The sequence below is a fragment of the Enhydra lutris genome, unplaced genomic scaffold (genome assembly GCF_002288905.1).
Source record: "Enhydra lutris kenyoni isolate GAN:26980312 unplaced genomic scaffold, ASM228890v2 scaffoldscaffold35, whole genome shotgun sequence".
Taxonomy (NCBI): Eukaryota; Metazoa; Chordata; class Mammalia; order Carnivora; family Mustelidae; genus Enhydra; species Enhydra lutris.
In genome coordinates this window covers 98,371-118,136 of record NW_019154119.1, presented here as the reverse complement: position 1 = coordinate 118,136, position 19,766 = coordinate 98,371, and the positions used below count along the sequence as shown (strand labels likewise).

Genomic DNA, 19,766 nt, shown 5'->3' with positions numbered 1-19,766 from the left:
TTCTTCTTCTTCTTCTTCTTCTTCTTCTTCTTCTTCTTCTTCTTCTTCTTCTTCTTCTTCTTCTTCTTCTTCTTTTAGAGATTTTATTTATTTATTTGACAGAGAGAGAGATCACATGTAGGGAGAGAGGCAGGCAAAGAGAGAGGGGAAATAGGCTCCCTGCTCAGTCAGAGCCCAATGTGGGGCTCGATCCCAGGACCCTGAGATCATGACCTGAGCCGAAGGCAGAGGCTTAACCCACTGAGACACCTAGGCGCCCCAGGAAGCACGTTCTTCCAGAATTAGGAAATTAACATTAGTACTATATAACACTTACACTTCATTCAGGTTTCAGCAGTTGTGTTTAAATAAAGTCCTTTATGCAAAGGGATTCAAAGCAAAATTATGCCTTGCATTTAATTGTCATAGATCTTCAGTCTCATTCAGCCTGCTGCAATTCAGAGTTCATTTTCATGGCCTTAATGCTTTTGAAGATTCCAGGCCAGTTATTTTGTAAAATGTCCCTCAAAATTTGTGGTTGTGTCCTATTTCCTCATGATTAGATTGTGGTCATGTATCGTTACCAAAAGTATTTGAAGTGTAATGCTCAGGTTTTCTTAATGCATTCTGTTAGTTGGTTTATGATTTAAATTTGTTCCCTGATCAGTGATTTGAAGTTTAATTACTTGATTTAGGGAGATGTGTGCCAGTCTTCTCCATTGTAAAGTTACTCTTTTCCCCTCGGTAAAGAACTTTTGTGGATGTGGGAGAATGATACTTGGAAACTGTTCTTTTTTTTTTTTTTTTTTTAATTAGTCTATTCATTGATTTTTAAGTAGATCCATGGTTTCCTGTTTTATTCAGTGGGTCATCATTTGTTATTTATTTTGCTTAGTTTTTATTAAAGTAAAATATAACGTAAAATATACCAATTTAACCATTTTTAAAGTATACAGTTCCATGGCATTAAGTACATTCACAGTGTTTTCATTTTTTGTTTTGATGTTCTGATTGTCCCAGATTTGACCAGTGGGATGGATCTCCCTTCGCTTATCTGTCTCCTCTTTCCTTGTTTTCTGGCACAAAAAGATGCCCCAGGTTCATCATTTCCTTTTCCTTCCCCAGACTGGGAATTAATTACTTCAGCAAGGAGAAGGGTTTTTCAAAACCTTTTAATGGAAGAATGTGATTAAGAAGCCAAAATTTGGGTGCTAGGTATACTTAACTATTTTGGTGGCTGTTTCTCTGCCCTCTTGGTGGACAGATCTAGGGAACATGTGTGTTTATACACATTTGCATCTATATTTCTATATCTGCCTTTTTATCTAGAATGCCTTGAGTTCATGTCGATATATTTGGCTGTAATCTAACTCTATAGGCTTCATTTTACTTTTGAAAAATTTTTTATTCATATTACAGTTAGTTAACATACAGTGTAATATTACCTAGAGTTCATTTTAACATACTCCCTCTCCATATTTGTATCTCTTTTCTCTGATCTTGAGGAACCTGGTTCTCATTATCCTTAACTTCATTTCATTACCATTACTTCATTTAGCCTCCTTTGCACAGATGTTGGTACCTGCTGTGGTGATACTCCCTGACAGGTTTTCTAACATGAGGACATACTCTTTACCCTATTTTGCATTTGAATGTCAAAATTTTATTATAGGAAGTAGGCCATGAGTAACAATTAGCAAATAGCTCTATTTCTTTGAATTGCTTTTTGTAGCCCTGGATGCTCGCCTTGAAGTTGGACTTGAACAGCAAGCAGAACTTATGTTGAAAATGATGTCTACCCTGGAAGCAGATTCCATTTTACAAGCATTAACAAATACATCTCCTACCTGTAAGTGAAAATCACCATTCTTAGAGTATTGCCATGAATCATTTATCTCTTAATAATTTTTAAATGCATTCAGCAAGGACAGATGTTTAAATTCCATGTGTGGTGTGAGTCTGAGTGGGCTATGTATATAGCACTTCTCCCTCACCTAGTTAGTAGCAAGTTGAGAAATAAGACAAAGTATTAATTAATAAATTGGGAAAGTGGAGGGGGAACAAAATACCTCCATGTAGTAGTATGCTTACTTTCAGTCCAGAAACCTGAATGATGTTTTTGTTATTGTGTTGTGAGGTTAATGAGTTGTCTGCTTAGCTAGCAGTTAGCCTGGGAGTTCATTGCATTATATCCACATTTATGATAAAGTGGGATTTTACATACAATAATTGCCCCTTTTCTGGGAGAGAGACGGTTCAAGACCCCCAATGGATGCCTGAAATCACAGCACTGACACCTATATATACCATATTTTTTTCTCTACATGAATACCTGTGATAAAGTTTGATTTATAAATTAGGCACAGTAAGAAATTAACAACAATAATAAAATAATTATAATCATGTATGGTAGTAAAGATGTGAATGTGGTATTTCTCAAAATCACCTTTCTGGTGGTGATGTTTGATGATAAAAGCCTGCATGATGAAGTAAGGTAAATGATGGAGGTGTTGTGATGGGGTGTTAGGCTACTCTTGACCTGACTGCAATGCCTGCTGATAACAGAAACCAGAAACCATGGAGAGCGGAACCCCAGATAAGGGGGCACTACTGCAGTGCCATCTTTATCGTCCTCAAAGACTAGGATGGAAGAGATATATATGGGCCTCATGGAACTGCTGAACTGAGAGGATTTACTAACTAATTATGTACATTCAAAGGAAGGCAAATGTTTTAATAAAAAACCAGATAGTAAATATTTTAGGCTTTCTCAGCTGTACAGTGTGTGTTGTAACTACACAACTCTGACTTGGTAGCAATAAAGTAGCCATAGTCCATATCTAAACCAGTGGGCCTGCCTGATACAGAAGCTGTGAGGCAGTCAGGCGGCCTGCCTGTTTTGATCATTAGGCAGTCGTTTGCTGAAGTAGAACGCTAGACTGGGGTAGATCGCCTCCTATCAGTTAAGATAGATAGCAGCCTCTCTCACAAAAACAGAAGATTGAGGAGCTGTGCTAAGCAGATAGTGGTGTTTTTATTTTCCTTAGGCCTACAAATTATTGATCTTCTCTGGAGCATGGTGAGTAAAAGGGTAGATGTACTAGTTAAAACCATGGAAGAGCATCATGTTCTTCCCCTGTGAAAGGGAGTTCATGCTGCGTTAGAGAAACTTGGGTTTTTAGACATTTCTGTGTCAAATTGAGTTCTTTCACTTTGTGGTTTTCATTTATTTCTTACCTTAGGCAGTATATAGAAAAGCGAAAAACTGAAGAAAAGGTCTAGTGTTCTATGATCCTGGTATTGGTACACTAGTATTATTGTATGTTACCTCTTATGTAATGGAGGGATCTCTTTTGTTGGGCCAGCCTCTCCACAACCACAAGCAACTCAGTACTGACCTAAGTAGTCCTTTTCTTTGATAGATATTTCTTGTTTAAAACAATTTATTAGAAGATGATTTTGTAATTTTTATGTTTCTCTTCATATTATGTCTTTTGATTATTGTCCTGTTCAGAACTGTGTCCCCTTTTAATATAATAACTCTTAAATATATGAAAAACCTCTCTTAGAACTCATGTAGTTCTCTCCTCCCCATGAATGTATACTCATTTATTAGTTTGGTGTGTGACTTGGACATCAGAATTTTTTAATGCTTCCCAGATAATTTTAATGTATAATCAAAGTTAAGAATCAGTGGACTTGAGTCTAAATTATTCTAAAACTACTTCCATAAGAATTAGTCAAAATCTTATTTTTCTTCCTTTTCCTAATTTATTAATTAGAAAAACATAGAAAATAAAAATTGCTAGAGAGTAAGGTTTTGTTCTTTGATGGACCAATGCTGTGAACTGGGGAACTTCTCTCATTGGTGATTATCTTTTTGACTTTTGGGTAATGTTGTAAAAACAAATTTTCAAATAATACAATCATCAACCATTCTTAGGAATGCAATTAAAAAAAGTTTTTTAAGATTTTCACTTACCTGTACATACTAATAGCTAGTGAGCATTTCTCCTGATACTTTGTGATAAAATCATAATTGTGTTTAATTTTCAGTATCACAGTCTCCCACTGGAACAGATGATTCACTTCTAGGGGGTTTACAAGCAGCGAACCAATCCAACCAGCTTATTATACAGTTATCATCTGTCCCAATGTTAAATGTTTGTTTCAACAAACTTTTTTCCATGCTTCAAGTCCATCATGTGCAGGTATGACTTCAGGAGAAATGGTGTAACTTTACACGTTATTGACAGCCTAGTAAAAGGTGAAAATAACTGGGGAGATCTTTCTCAACCTGACAGGGATGATTTATTCATTATCTCAGATGGAAAAATATTGGATATCCTTTGGTAACCACAGATCCTCAGTGATAGGTTATTTATAATTTTTATGATTTTTAAGATTTATTACTGTAGTTCCGGTTATATGTTTTACATACACCGGTATTTAAAGATTTGAATCACTTATTTTAATTTAGAAAACTGTATGTATTAGGTAAATTATAAATTTTAATTAAGTTTAAATTTTGTTTCATCAAGAATTTTAAGATATGTTTGCTTGCCAACTGACTTGAAGTAACCAGAGGAAATATTTAATAGAAAAATTAATTACTCAAAGGGATTCATTCGTAAGATTTTTGTTTAAATAGTATTTCATTTATAATCGGTATTTTTGTTTGTTATTTTCCCCCCCTGTCAATTTTTATTCTTTTTCAGTTGGAATCACTTCTCCAGTTGTGGCTCACATTGAGCCTGAATTCTAGTTCATCTGGAAACAAAGAAAATGGAGCAGACATTTTTTTATATAATGCTAATCGAGTACCTGTCATTTCATTAAATCAGGGTAAGATTTATTAGAAGGAAAATTATTAAGATAGCACAAATAAACTTAAAAGGCAACAGTTAGGTTAATATTACCTAATCTTTGTTTGTCATTAGGTTTATAATGTTTTAGTGGGAAAAAAACTTTTTCTTTATACATTGACTTAATAATTTTCAGGAAAGAGAACAAAAAACCTTTTCTCTGGTTTGTATTATCTTGTGCCCATGTGTAACTAAAATTTGCAGTGATAATCTTTGTATTTCCAGAAAAATACCATCTTGTTCATGAGCTGTTCTGTTGGTTCTGGTATTTTGTAAAAATGTGAATCAGCCCCAAGAGAATTGATAATTTGGAGAAGGATGTCCCATTTCCTGTAGAAGTTGTATTAATTAGCTTTTGGGGTTTTCTTGTTTTTGTTTTTGACAAATGCAAGAGTGAAAATAATGGGAGTAAAATAATATCCTTCTGCAGAAATAGAATTAACCTTTAGTTCTGCCTGCAGAAATCTCTTTTTGTTACATTTTAAGAAAAGTGTAAGCGATCATTTGTTTCTGGTGCTTTCTCCCTTTCAGGGGTGCTTTCTGTATTTTGCATGGCTCTCGTAGCCTTGTCTTTCATCCCAGTGACAGCCCCACTTTCATCCCAGTGACATCCCACACCATCCCACTTATATCTGTGTTGTCTTGGCAAGAGCCAGCCCTGGTAATTAATGGGTTTTTCTCTCTTCCACAGCACTAATAATAATTATAAACTGTGCTCCCATTGTTATTTTCAACTTTGTTATTGTGAAAATGTTACACATAAACAATAGTTGATGAGTAAAAAGGTAAATAACTGTTCATTATTGTCGTTAGATATCTGATTCGTATTCAAATTTCCAGTTGCTTCAAATGTTATAAAATTTTTAAAATTTGAAATAGGATCCATATAAGATCCGCATATTTTAAATTTTTCTTTAATTCCTCTTAATGTGTATAGGTCCCTCCATGTCTTTTTTATCCCCTTAACAAAGCCATTTATCAAAGAAGTTTGGTCTTTGTCTTTCAGGATTTCCAGGGTCCTAATTTTTAGTGATTGTATCTTCATGATATTCTGTTGATTTTCTATAAATTGGAAGCTAGACCTGGAGCCTAATCTGATTTTTTTTTTAAAGGCAGTTTCCTAGGTTGCCTCTCTTTTTACATTTTTAAGACAGTGATGCTCATGCCATTAATAATTCATTAGAGGCTTCAAAATGGTAGTCTAATTCTATCACTTTATTTTAGTTGAAATACTTCCGTAAAGAGTAAATCCCTTTCATAGGCTATTATGTCACCCTCTGTTTGTAGTTTGTATAATAGAGGAAGGGGAAATGCCAGAATTATTTATTTATTTAGTTTTTTAGTTTTTTAGTTTTTAATTTGAATTGGTTTACAAGCAGTCTACATGCATGATCATTTAGTTTCTTTAATAAATATCTGTATAAGTTTATGGTTTTTAAAATATTTTTTTGTTTTAGTTATAATTGTGCTTATTGATGCTGAAATTTTGCCATTTGTGGCCAATGAGGTGCTCCTTTCTTAATTGTTCTTGTCTTTATATACATATTATGCTTTTGTTAGCTTTCAGTGTGATAAATATTCCAGTCTTTGTATATTTCAGCCTGAAATCTGGAATCAGCCATTTTCAAAGGGGGTTTTTAGAGCAGAATCTGGGCACTGTATTATGTTCGTGCATTGTGAATAACTTCTTTGGCTTCTCCACCTGCCATAAGCACTTTCGACTCGGGCCTTGCAAGTAACCTAATTATTCTAGTTTGTGCTTTTGTTGCAAAGTTGCATTGGTTTTCAGCGGTCTTACCTCATCCTTGTTTTTCCAATCCGCTCTACTATTTTCAGGTTTTGGTCTTGAAGAATCTGAAGATTTTTAGTAAAGTAAACTATGTTGTGGTAGAAGTGCTTGTAGTTTGAAAAGGACAACACTTTATAGTGATAACGGCTTATGTGTTGTGGGCTGAGTTTTAAACTTAGCCATAAAATATTATTAACTCTTAATTTTTAGTGATAGTTAATGGGGAATTCTTTTCATTTCTATGTTTTGAGGACACTGGGTAGTGAATTGATTGAAGGAAATAGTGTCATAATTTTACATTTATTTGTTTTATTTTTAATTCTTAATAAATGTATGATTTTCCTTAATTAAAAGTTCTTCCCCTTTTTCTTTTCTCTATAGCCTCAATAACCAGCTTTCTCACCGTGTTAGCTTGGTATCCCAACACTTTGCTCCGGACATGGTGCCTTGTGCTTCACAGTCTAACACTCATGACAAATATGCAGCTTAACCGTAAGTGCAAACATTTATTCCTTTAATCTCTGACCTATACCTCTTTATTCTTACTCTCAGATTCTTAAGATTTTTCCAAGAAGTGATACAGTCATGAGAAGATTAAGCTCCTTATTTGACTATACCTCTTCTGATTTTGTTCTTATGTATCTTAGGCTTTGTTCTTACTTTGATAATATACTCTCATCTACCATCATGAATTCTATCATAGTTTTGCTTTCTAAAAGCTTACTACTTCTTAAAATGAAACTGATTGCTTTTAGAGTACAAAAATCAAATGTTTACTCTTTTATGTTATTTTTTTAAAGTAGCTTTATGCTTAAAAAATGATTTATTATATTAAGAACATGTATGATTAGTTTACTCCATCTAAAAGCTCTATTCATAGAATAGAATTGCTTTTTCTCAGATTGTAGTAATAGGTTTCCCACTTCCCTTACTCCACCCCATTTTCTTCATTATAATTAAGATAGTAAAATAATTTCTGCATCTTTTTAGCTAGAACTTTTAGTGCTTTCTAAGGCTTTATGTATCCTGAAGTCATGAAGATAATCCTACATTATCTTCTATAGTGCCTATTGGTTTTATTTTTCACATTTAGGTTTGGGTTTTATCTGGGATTCTTGAGATTGTTGTGAGGTAGGGATGAAAGTTCACAGTAAAAGTAAAGACTAGCCATTTATGAATTGAAATCATTCTGTCTATACCTTATGATAAGAGGTGGGTAAATTTCATCCCCATTCTGTTTGAGATTAATTTCATTAAATAGAAAGCTCTGCCACATTGATAAAATGTGTCAGTTTTAAATCACTGTTTAGCATCAAAGTGCTATTCCGTTTTTTTCGTCTGGAATCTGTTCTCCAAATACGGGATCAGAAACATCACTGTCTCATCATATTAAAGATAGATTTAACTCAAAGGATATTTTATTACGTTCAGAAAACTGGTGTGTTACGTGTGTATCATTTAACAGTGTACAGCCATTATACTACTGATGTGCAAAAGTGAGTTGTTGTTGCCTGGATTTATCTTAGAAAGCAGCGTTGAGATTTACCCGAAAAGGGGGCGCCTGGGTGGCTCAGTCATTAAGTGTCTACCTTCAGCTTAGGTCATGATCTCAGGGTCCTGAGATCGAGTCCTGCATGGGGCTCCCTACTCAGCGGAAAGCCTGCTTCTCCTTCCCCCACCCCCCCTGCTTGTGTTCCCTCTTTCACTTTGTCTCTGTCAAATAAATAAATAAAATCTTTTAAAAATTATTAAAAAAAAAAAAAGATTTACCCAATAAGTAGACCCCTATTTCTGAAAGAGGGAAATAATTACCAAGAACAGGCTCATCAAAAGGTCAGTAAGCATTTAATTACTTGTTTTCCACTTGACTGTATACTAAATAAGATGCACATTAAACCAGCTATTTTTTTTAATAGATAAGAGAAAGAAGATGGATGAAAATAGAGAATGAGTCCAACTTAGTCGATACAGTAGAAAATCAGACCCTTTTAATAAACTAACTCCCAGGGTGCCTGGGTGGCTCAGTCTGTTAGCGTCTGCTTTTGGCTCCAGTCATGAACCCTTGCATCTGGCTCACTGCTCGGCAAGGAGTCTGCTTCTTCCTCTCCCCCTTGCCTCTCCGGTGTTCGCTGTCCTCTCTCTCACTGTCTGAAATAAATGAATAAAATCTTAAAAACAAAACAAAACAAATGAAGAAACCCCTAACTTCCAGGAAGTTGTGAGTTTTCCTTGAAACCAAAAGATACTTTATATACTGTATTTCTTTTGTTTTAGGGTCCATTTGTAAAAAGCTTTTTTTTTTTTTTTTTATGTTTTACAGCGGGTTCAAGCAATGCCATCGCAACTCAGGAGAGTACTGCTCATCTGCTGGTTTCAGATCCAAACCTGATTCATGTCTTGGTGAAATTTCTTTCTGGCACCAGTCCACATGGAACAAATCAACACAGTCCGCAGGTACAATGACTTTTGAAAACTAGTGATAGGCCCAGATTATTCAATAAACACTTTCGTAAAGAAAAACTAAATGTGCCTAATATGTAAAATTTTTATTGCTAAGGTACTGTTAGTATTTTATGTATCAATGTAATATAAAATGTTTTGTATAATATATAATAGCTATATTGAAACTGAAGCATAGGAGGTAGTAAATTTTCTTTTGAATTTTTACTGGATTTTTATGTAGGTATGTATTTTTGGCATTAATTTTGGATGATTTAAGAAACATTCTGAAAAAATACCTGAAAGGAAACCATTTCAGAAATTTTAGAATGAATAAAGGTTTTACAAATAATGTACCATTTTAATGACCTCTATGTCAAGATTGATAATTTACCTCTTAGTTATTTTGAAATATTAAATATATTGTTGAACGAAAAAATAACAAGAAGTATTGCTCAGAACTTCCAAACATTTTTAGTCTTACTATAAGCTTCCTTTATATCAATTAATGTCTTGTTACACTGTACTGTTTGTAAAATATTTCTACTTCATTTTATTTCTTTTTATGTAAAATACATATTTTGTGTTGATGGTGTCTTTTCAGTGCAGGTTATGCAACATAACTGTCTTTTTAAACTCACCTTCTTAAATTCTTCTCTGGATTTGCCATTAGACAAATTCTCATTTAGCTATGTAATAGTACCATCCTTTCTAATGTTTCATTTATTCAGCAAGCTTTTAAGAGGCTTCTCTGTGCTGGGTCCAGGTATTGTTCTAGGCGCTGGGGATATAAGTCTTACCAAACCAAGTCTCTTACTTCTTACAGCTTAAATTCTGTTGTATATGTTTAGTCAGTACTCTTATACTACATATACTTTTCATTTTGCAGATCGCAATAAAACAAATGACAGAAGAATGAAAATAAGAGCAGAAACTATTATAGTTAGGTGGGGCCAGAATGTTGGTGGAAGCAGAGGCCTATTATTAGGGATTATTGTACATAGAGATACATGAATTTGGAATATGAAGATTCCTGGGATCATTGATTGTAATAACTTCATTATTTTACATATAAGAAAAGATGCATTATCTGCATTGCCCACAATTACACAACTTACTAGCAGTAGATCTAGGTGTTGGAGAGCATGCTATTGTATAAAATAGAGTTGTTTTCTTCCCGCTTTTGGTTTTTTAAAGGCAGAGTAAAGTTACTGAAAATCAAACTTTCCTCTGATTTCTTCATTGTATGCAGGAAGTTTGGTTAAGCATGCTATGATTTATGTGCTCAGTATTAGAAATTAAGTTTGTCTAACTTTAAAACAGTTTCAAGAATTATATTACATTTTATTTTACCAAAACTCCTGCCGGTTTTTATGATCATAGCAAATAGGGGTAGAATAAAATCACATGGAGAGGTGTTACAAACGCTCAAAAACATACCTCATGTTACTTAGTGTGGTTCTCACCATTTCTTTCATTGATGAGACAGAAGTTTGGGAAAGCATTTATGAATTGGTACAGGTTTGTTTTTACCTTTAGAGCTTTTTCTTTCTGCTTTTTTTTTTTTCATTCATGGTAGTATTAGAAGCATGACCATTTGTGGATCACTTAACCTCTTTGAGTGCTTCTGTTGTGAAGTGGATAATAAGGGTGTTTGTGAAAATCAGTGCAAAAGTTCTTTGTACTTTTGAAAGCTTTATGAAGGCATTTCTTGTGTAACGGGTGTTTTTTTTTTTTTTTCTGTTTTGAGTTCTATAAACCTACTGTAAGTTTTAAACCATAATGATAAAGTTATTGATACTAGAATTTATGATTTTCAGTTTAAATATGTTCAGACCTAAAAAAATTAATTGGTTTTCTGCTATCACTGTTTATATTTTTGTTCTCTATATGAAAAGTTAAAGGAGTATAGTGCTTGATTTCACACTTGATAACATTTATAGAATTATTCATTAAAAATTATAAGTAAAACATTTTCCATTCTCTTCAGGTTGGTCCAACAGCTACACAAGCTATGCAAGAATTTCTTACCCGGTTACAAGTGCATCTTTCTTCAACATGTCCTCAAATATTCAGTGAATTTTTGCTCAAGCTAATTCATATACTTTCAACAGAAAGGTAAATTTCAATGGATATTTAGATCCTGTTATAGAAGTAATATGTGATCCTTCAGATAAACTCTCCCTTACCATTTGTTGTGGGGTTTGTCTGGAACAGATAAGGAGTATAGTAGGGATTAAGGGGGAAGGGCTAAGGGTTTATCCATTTCTCTCCTAACTGTTTTCATTCCATTTTATTATGGCTCTCTCGGATTCCTGAACTCTATGAAAGATATATAGTGCATCAAATCTCTATTTGCTTTTAATGATTTTGTAGATTACTGAAATTTACTTGAAGCTGTTTAAATTGTTCTAGAATACAGAGAGAGTATTAAAGCTACCAAGGATTTTACTTGAAACCAGTATGTAAGAAAACCTGAAAAAAATAGCTTAAAAAAGAAAATTACAGGGATGCTTATGTGGCTCAGTCAGTTAAATGTCTGCCTTTGGTTTAGGTCATGATCCTGGGGTCCTGGGATTCAGCCCCACACTGGGCTCCCTGCTCAGTGGGCGTCTGCTTCTCTCCCCACCCATACTCTCTCTCTCAAATAAATAAAATTTTTAAAAAGAAGATAATTACATACCAGTCGCATAGAAAAATCCTAAATAAATTTACTAACAAAATCAGGCAATATGTTAGAAGAATAAATTGTGACCACGAGTGGTTAAAAACCGTAATACATATCATATTAGTGAATCATTATCTTTATACTGTAAGACATTTCATAAAATCAACATTACTTTCTGATGAAAATATTTTTTTTAGAGAGAGAGCAAGAGCCCATGGGGGTGGGGCAGGTGGGAGGGGCAGAGGGGGAGAGCGAATTGCAAATAGACTTCTTGCCCAGCACTGAGCCCAACATGGGCCCCAGGGCCGATCTCACTTCTCTGAGACCGTGACCTGAGCCAAAATCAAAATTCAGATGCTTAACCAACTGAGCCATCCAGGAGCCCCATATTTTCTGTTTCTTGAGAAAGTCTCTAGTTCCTGATAAATTATCTAGGAGCTTTTAGGTAACTTAATTACATGACTGAAACGAAACATCCAGTCTTATTATAAAGAGGGCATTCAGTTTTATAAGTAAGTGTTTTGCAGATACTTTCTATCAATCTGTGGATTGTATTTTCATTTGAACAATATCCTTGAAAAAACAAGTTTTCTATTTTGATGAAGTCTTACTTGTTTGTCAACCTTTTCCTTTCTATATTATTTTTGTGTGATTAAGAAAAATTCTTTGCCTAATCCAAGGTCAGTACAATACAAATGATCTGATACAGTTTTCTTCGAGAAATTTTATAGTTTTAGTTCTTAGATTTAAGTTTATGTTGCATTTGGGTTGAAGTTTATTCTTTTGCCTGTGGATATCCAATTGTTCCTATGCTGTTTATTGTAAAGACTGCTTTTTTCATTGAATTCTTTTTGTATGCATTTTAAAAATCAGTTGACCATATTTGATTTGTACTGTTTCTGGACTTTATTCTGTAGAACTGATGTTTGTGTCTGTCTATACTTTTCCAATACCTTATTGCCTTGGTACCGCCATAGTTTCTTGAAATCTGGTAGTGCAGATTTTCCAACTTTGTTCCTTTTTCAGAATTGTTTTGGCTGTTCTATTTCCTTTGCCTTTCCACATAAATTCTAGAATACATTTATTGATTCTTGTCTGCATTGCCCAAAATGAAAACCTTCTGGGCTTTGATTGAGAATCCATTGATCTACAGATCAGTGTAGGAAAAATTACATAGCCTCTTTGGATTTTTCTTTATATACAGTCATATGGTCAGTGAATGAAAACAGTCTCATTTCTTCCTTTCCAATGTCTATGCCTAGCCCCTAAGCCCTGCCCTGCCTCCTCTCTTAAGTACTGGTTAGTACTTCCAACATGATTGTTCGAAGTGGTTAAATTTGCCCTCTTCTTTTCTCATTCTTAAAGTAGAGGTCTTTCAGAAGTAGAAATGTTACTAGCTGTAGCTTCCTTTGTAGATGCCTCATACCAAGTTGAGGAGGTTTTTTTGTGTTTTTAATTTGCTAAGGCTTTAAAAAATCATGTATTACGCTTGGATTTTGTGAAATGCTTTCTCTGTATCTTTTGAAATGATCATGTGTCATTTCTTGAATGATCTATAAATATGGTGAATTACATCGATTATTTTTTTTAAGTGTTGATCAATATGTACTGAAGGATATACTCACTGGGTCATGAGGTTTTATCCTTTTCATACTTGCTGAGTGGAATTAGTGAACATTTTATTGATTTTTGAATCTATGTTTTTTTTGAGGGATGTTTGCATTTTCTTATAATGTCCAGTTTTTATGTAAAAGTGTGTATTTTTAATATATTTTATATATTATTATATATAATTATTATATATTATATATATCTTTTATATATATTTTAGACTCCTAAATTGGGGGATCCCATTTCTATTTTATGGAAGAGATTATGTAAAACTGGTAGTACTGCTCACTTAAATATTTGATAGTTTTCGCCACTGAGGCATACTGAGTCTGGAGTTTTCTTGTAGGAAAAAATGTTCCATTTATTTCATAGGTGAAGGATCATTCAGGTTTTCTCTTTTTTTTTTTTTTTAAAGCATTTAATGTTTTTCTACTTCTTGAGTGACATTTGGCAGTTTGCATCTTGAAGGAATTTGTTCATTTCTTCTATGTTGAAGTATTGATACTATTTCCTTATTATCCTTTTAATGTTGATAGGTTCTAGTTTGATTCCTTTTTTTCATTTCTAATTTTGATAATTTTTATTTATTTAAATAGGTCATTCTTGCTAGAAGTTTATCAGTATTACTGATATTTTCAGAGAACGAACATAAAGCTTTGCCATCCCCTTCAGTCCCTTGCTGACGCTTTCCAAAGTCAGCCTCAGAGTCTCAGGTTTAACTCCTCAGTCCCATAAGACTGCCCTCACTTGAGAGGGCACTTGTAAGTTGGTCCCAGGCTATCACACTTCTGTCAGATTTGGGTACAAATCCAGAGGTTCTCACAGCACTCTCTTCAGTTTTGATAATTTGTAAAAATGACAGAACCCAGGAAAAACACTTTACTTACATTTACTGGTTTATTATAAAGTATGTAAATCAGGAACAGCCAAATTGAGTTTATGTATAGGGTATTGTGTGTGGCAAGGGGGTTGAGGAGATTGGGTGCTTGTGAATGGGTTTGAACACCAAGGGTTCTGTGTTATTACCCTTGCATACACCAGGGTGCACCAAGTTGTTAAATATTTTAGTTGAATTCTTCTTACTCATTTGAATGTTGCCAATGTCTCTTCTCAAATTCTGCCACAGGAGAGCCAGTGCTCCTTGGAGGTGCCTATCTTCTCATGGATTTTAAGCTGTCTAATGGGTTTATAGACTTTATAGCTACTTTGAATTTCTCTTGTTAATTTGGGGGCACTGTTCTTTCCAGCTTTTTATGTCTTAGACATGAGCAAAACCAGAGAGCATTTAATTTTGATGCATAAGAATTATTTGACTGAATCTTAATTTTTGAAAATCATAGTCGGTAGAGAATGTTTAAAACAGCACCATTTGAGGGTATGAAAAACCAGAGTTTATTCCATGTAATGCTGAAATATTTTGGTCTGGGGTTTCAAAATCACCTCTTTGATTTACTTGTCTTTTCCTTTTCTGTTTGGAAAGGAAGTCATTTTTTATTTTGTGTAAAATGGAGAAGAGAGTAAGAATGACTCAGGAAGAGATGGAAACCATTTGCTGCAAAATGAAAGAGTGAATACCAAGAGTTTAATTGCTAGCTTTCTGGTGTTGTGATGGTTACTTTCTAAAAAGTTTAACCGGATTAATTATTAATCTTATCTTTTTCTGCAGGGGTGCTTTCCAGACAGGCCAAGGACCTCTTGATGCCCAAGTAAAGCTCTTAGAATTTACTCTGGAGCAGAATTTTGAAGTTGTTTCCATTAGTACTATTTCTGCTGTCATAGAGTCTGTCACCTTTTTAGTGCACCACTATATCACTTGCTCAGACAAAGTCATGTCTCGAAGTGGCTCTGATAGCTCAGTGGGTGCTCGAGCATGCTTTGGGGGACTCTTTGCCAACCTCATTCGTCCAGGTGATGCAAAAGCAGTTTGTGGAGAAATGACAAGAGATCAGCTCATGTTCGATTTGTTAAAACTGGTAAACATCTTAGTACAGCTGCCTCTTTCAGACAACAGAGAATACAGTGCAAGAGTGTCTGTGACCACCAACACAACAGACAGCGTTTCAGATGAAGAGAAAGTCTCAGGAGGCAAAGATGGAAATGGAAGCAGTAGTAGTAGTCAAGGACCACCTGCATATGTCGCTGACTTAGTGTTAGCCAACCAACAGATTATGAGCCAGATTTTGTCTGCTCTGGGCCTGTGTAATAGCAGTGCCATGGCGATGATAATTGGTACGTACTGAGAATATTTAATTTTACACTTATTCCTGGTATTGTATCTCTTTTCTTGAGCAACATATAGATTCATTTTTTATCACCTTATAGTATAAAGCTACTTTATTGCAAACTTCTTAGCATTATGTAAGTGAAAACTTACAGACTGGCTTCTGTCAATAAGTGAAACTGAAATTAGGAAGAATTTAAGTGTGAGTTTTGGAAATTATGGAAATTTTGGAAATTACTAGCCAAATAACTTATAGTTTGATAAATTAAGAAAAAAGTCTTCTAAATAAGGTATCACAAACTATAATTGTACATCTCTAATATTTTATAGATAAAGGACACTACATCAAATTTTGTATTAGGGAACCAGTAAGGTTTATTTATTTATTAAGAAGTGAAATAAAAAATTTTATCCAAAGTGTAACAATTTCTGTGACTACATACCAATGTAAAATTTCTATATTGTTGCCTATTTGAAAGATAATGTCTTGTGTTAATTTTTTTCAAATAATTAAACTTCTGTAAATTGTGACAAAATTCATTCCAGTCTGTTTTTACTTAATTCTTTGTGTTAGGGAAACAGTCATCATATCTTTTTTTTTTTTAATTAGATGATTTGAAGTGTAGTTATGTACACATCACTTTCTCTCCATTTCCTTTCTTCTCCATACATAGCTAATGTGTAAGATGACGTTGCTCAGTCATAGAGCAACTTCTTTTTATTGTCACCAACAATAGAGGTATCTCATGTAAGAAGGTATCCAAAAATACGCTTTACTGAATGCTATGATAAATACCTCGGTTTCATGGATAGATCGATAAACACATACATACATGTACACACACACACGCACAACTGTTAAATAGCCATCCTTCAGTGGTTTCAGGAGAAATGATTTCTAAGCTTCTATTTTAATTATTGGTTTTTAAGGATATAGTTTTCAAAAAATGTGTAATCTTTTTATTTAAACTAGGAGCAAGTGGATTACATCTTACCAAACATGAGAACTTTCATGGTGGGTTAGATGCCATATCAGTTGGGGATGGATTATTTACCATACTGACAACCCTCAGTAAAAAAGCTTCTACAGTCCACATGATGCTGCAGCCAATTTTAACCTACATGGCCTGTGGGTATATGGGCAGACAAGTAAGTTCAATCCGGCAACTATTTCAGTAATGTAAATAGTTTGTAGCAGTGGAAATAGAGAATTATTTATAGAACAAAGAACAGAGGACTCATGTCATATATTGGAAAAAGAGCAGCAGCATTAGGTGAGAACTGTAGACTATTCCTAGAAGTTAGAATGTAATATTTGCTAGAGTTGATATTGTCAAAAATGACTACAGTGTTAGAAGAATAAAAAACATTTAGCATATTGTTAAATTTTAGACTTCCCCCCATTGTCTGAAGAAATAGTTCTTTTCCCCTGCAAATAGCATAGTTGAATTCCAAAATGTTCTCTGTAGATGTTACATATGAAAATTTAATGCACCCTTTTTTCAAGCTATGTTGCATATTTAGTTTCCTTTCAGCTGAAAGGGATTTGGGTAGTTTTAAAAGAAAAATAGGTTAAAATATTATTGCTTTTTATCTTTCCTTATAAAATGAAATTGTAGGAACCAGTGTGATTATTTTAACTTCTACTCTATTTACCATTTTTTTTCAAATATAGGTTTTAAAATATACTTCTTTAAGGAGTATTTTGTTAGTGTAAAATTACCATTTTCTTAAAAATTTATTGCATGTGTGTGTGTTTTTCCATGAGTAGATAGAAAGATTTAAGAAGGATTCATTTTTAAATGAAATTAGCATCTAATGGAAAACAAAGTGAATGCACATTAAGGTCAAAAATGAAAGTAGTAGGTATAGACAGATGCTTTAAAAAAAATATTCTGAGTTCAGAGAGGACACTGTACACTTCGTTTCTGATTCAGGTAAGATTTCTTATGTATTTTGGCAGATATGTTGTATATAGTGATTTAGATTAAGGCTGCTATGAATCATTAACTATAAAAGAATATTACATTTATAAGTTTTATTGTTCTGATTCACAGGAAATTCATAATTAAGATTTTTAAAGTCACAGTATACTTTTTCCCCCCCCAGGGCTCTCTTGCTACCTGTCAGTTATCTGAACCATTACTGTGGTTTATTTTGAGAGTATTAGATACCAGTGATGCCTTGAAAGCATTCCATGATATGGGTAAGATAAGTTCCAAAAATTGTTCTTTAGTATAATCATGTGATAGTGTATGATCTCGTTTTTGTAGTGCTCTGCAAATGGTGACTCAGTGTCAAACTATCTTAAGATAATTATCATTTGGTGTTCTTTGTAAATTTAGGTGGTGTTCAGCTGATTTGCAACAATATGGTTACTAGCACAAGGGCTATTGTAAACACCGCAAGAAGTATGGTATCAACTATTATGAAATTCCTTGACTCTGGTCCAAATAAAGCTGTTGATAGCAGTTTGAAAACAAGAATACTAGCTTCTGAGCCTGACAATGCAGAAGGGATCCATAACTTTGCACCCCTGGGTAAGAAAAGAATTATTAAATCTTTTTTTTTTTTTTTTTACGATTTTGTTAATTTATTTGACAGAGAGCGATCACAAGTAGGCAGAGAGGCAGGCAGAGAGTGGGGGGGGAAGCAGGCTCCCTGCTGAGCAGAGAGCCCGATGCAGGGTTCGATCCCAGGACCCTGAGACCATGACCTGAGCCGAAGGCAGAGGCTCAACCCACTGAGCCACCCAGGTACCCCAAGGATTATTAAATCTTATTGGTATGGGTTTATAGTTTATTTAGCTGGTATGAAGCAAAAATAGTTGTTGAAGTAAGTTGATCATGTTACAGTAACGCCAATTACAAACAATTGGTTAATTAGAAGCAAGTTTTTAATGGTTCTTTAGCAATCACATTTGTTTTTATTTCTGAGTTAAATAGTAAAACAATTTGTCAAACTAGCAAATTCTTATGTCAGTTTTCATTGTAAATGTTAATCAGTTCAAAGGACTTGTTCCTTCTTATTTTGAATGATTTTTTAAAGTAGCCTCAAATTTAGTTACTTCTTTTCCCAGTTTACATAGTTTCCTTATATATATTTCTTTTCATGTTTCTGACTCAAGAATAGTGACAACTAAGATAAAGGTAATTCTTTTCAAGTTGAAGGTTTTTTGTTGTTTTTTTTTTTAATTTTATTTATTTATTTGACAGACAGAGATCACAAGTAGGCAGAGAGGCAGGCAGAGAGAGAGAGGTGGAGGCAGGCTCCCTGTGGAGCAGAGAGCCCGATGCGGGGCTTGATCCCAGGACCCTGGGATCATTACCTGAGCTGAAGGCAGAGGCTTAACCCACTGAGCCACCCAGGCGCCCCGAAGGTTTTCTTGAACATAGTATTTTTACTATGTTGTGCTAGATTTGTTGTTACTGCTACTTTAATTTTCATTCAACATGTGAGTACAAAGAAATTAGACAACAGTAATGAACTTGTCACTTTGCAAGTTGACTAGCTCACGCTAAATGTACTAATAAGTACATTCGTAGTATCATATGTTCATGGTTTTGGCTAATTTTTCTAGTTTTAATTATTATGATTTGAAACTTCTTGGTGTTTTATTTGGTTTCTTTTATGAAGTTCTTTTTATATTTAAAATCTCTTCTGTAGGTACAATTACATCTAGCAGTCCTACTGCCCAACCAGCTGAGGTGCTTTTACAGGCTACGCCACCCCATAGAAGAGCTCGCTCTGCTGCTTGGTCCTACATCTTTCTGCCAGAGGAGGCTTGGTGCGACCTTACCATTCACCTTCCTGCAGCAGTGCTTCTGAAAGAGATACATATCCAACCGCATCTTGCATCTCTTGCAAGTGAGTCATATTTTTTGTAAAGAAGCATTATGAAAATAAACTATAATTGAGAAACATTTAAAAATAAGAAAAATATTTGGCAAATAGTGATACACTTAATTATGATTCCCTGATTGCTTACTTTTGAAGGTGGTTTGTTTTTTTTTGTTTTTTTTTGTTTTTTTTTTTTGTATAATATTCAACATTACCACGAAATCATTTCCCATGAGCTGAATCGTCATGGCTGTTCCCTTCAAACAAATAGAATGTTTCATGAAATCCAAACAGATATCTTTCAGTTATATATAATTTTGCCTTGCCTTTCTTCCTAAGTTAAGCGGTAATGTT

At 34.1% G+C, this 19,766-nt stretch overlaps 1 protein-coding gene across 3 annotated transcripts in view; it reads left to right on the top strand.

Annotated features, from left to right (window-relative positions):
• LOC111154155 (baculoviral IAP repeat containing 6) overlaps positions 1-19,766 on the top strand; it is a 232,730-nt gene that overhangs the window by 125,175 nt on the left and 87,789 nt on the right. For all 3 annotated transcript variants that reach the window (XM_022513574.1, XM_022513573.1, XM_022513572.1), the window contains exons 40-50: positions 1,712-1,828; positions 4,036-4,190; positions 4,698-4,824; positions 7,015-7,125; positions 8,954-9,087; positions 11,063-11,190; positions 15,018-15,580; positions 16,546-16,721; positions 17,682-17,778; positions 17,918-18,112; positions 19,239-19,439. In XM_022513574.1, the coding sequence (XP_022369282.1) occupies positions 1,712-1,828; positions 4,036-4,190; positions 4,698-4,824; positions 7,015-7,125; positions 8,954-9,087; positions 11,063-11,190; positions 15,018-15,580; positions 16,546-16,721; positions 17,682-17,778; positions 17,918-18,112; positions 19,239-19,439 (2,004 nt within the window). The remainder of the gene's footprint in view (positions 1-1,711; positions 1,829-4,035; positions 4,191-4,697; positions 4,825-7,014; positions 7,126-8,953; positions 9,088-11,062; positions 11,191-15,017; positions 15,581-16,545; positions 16,722-17,681; positions 17,779-17,917; positions 18,113-19,238; positions 19,440-19,766) is intronic.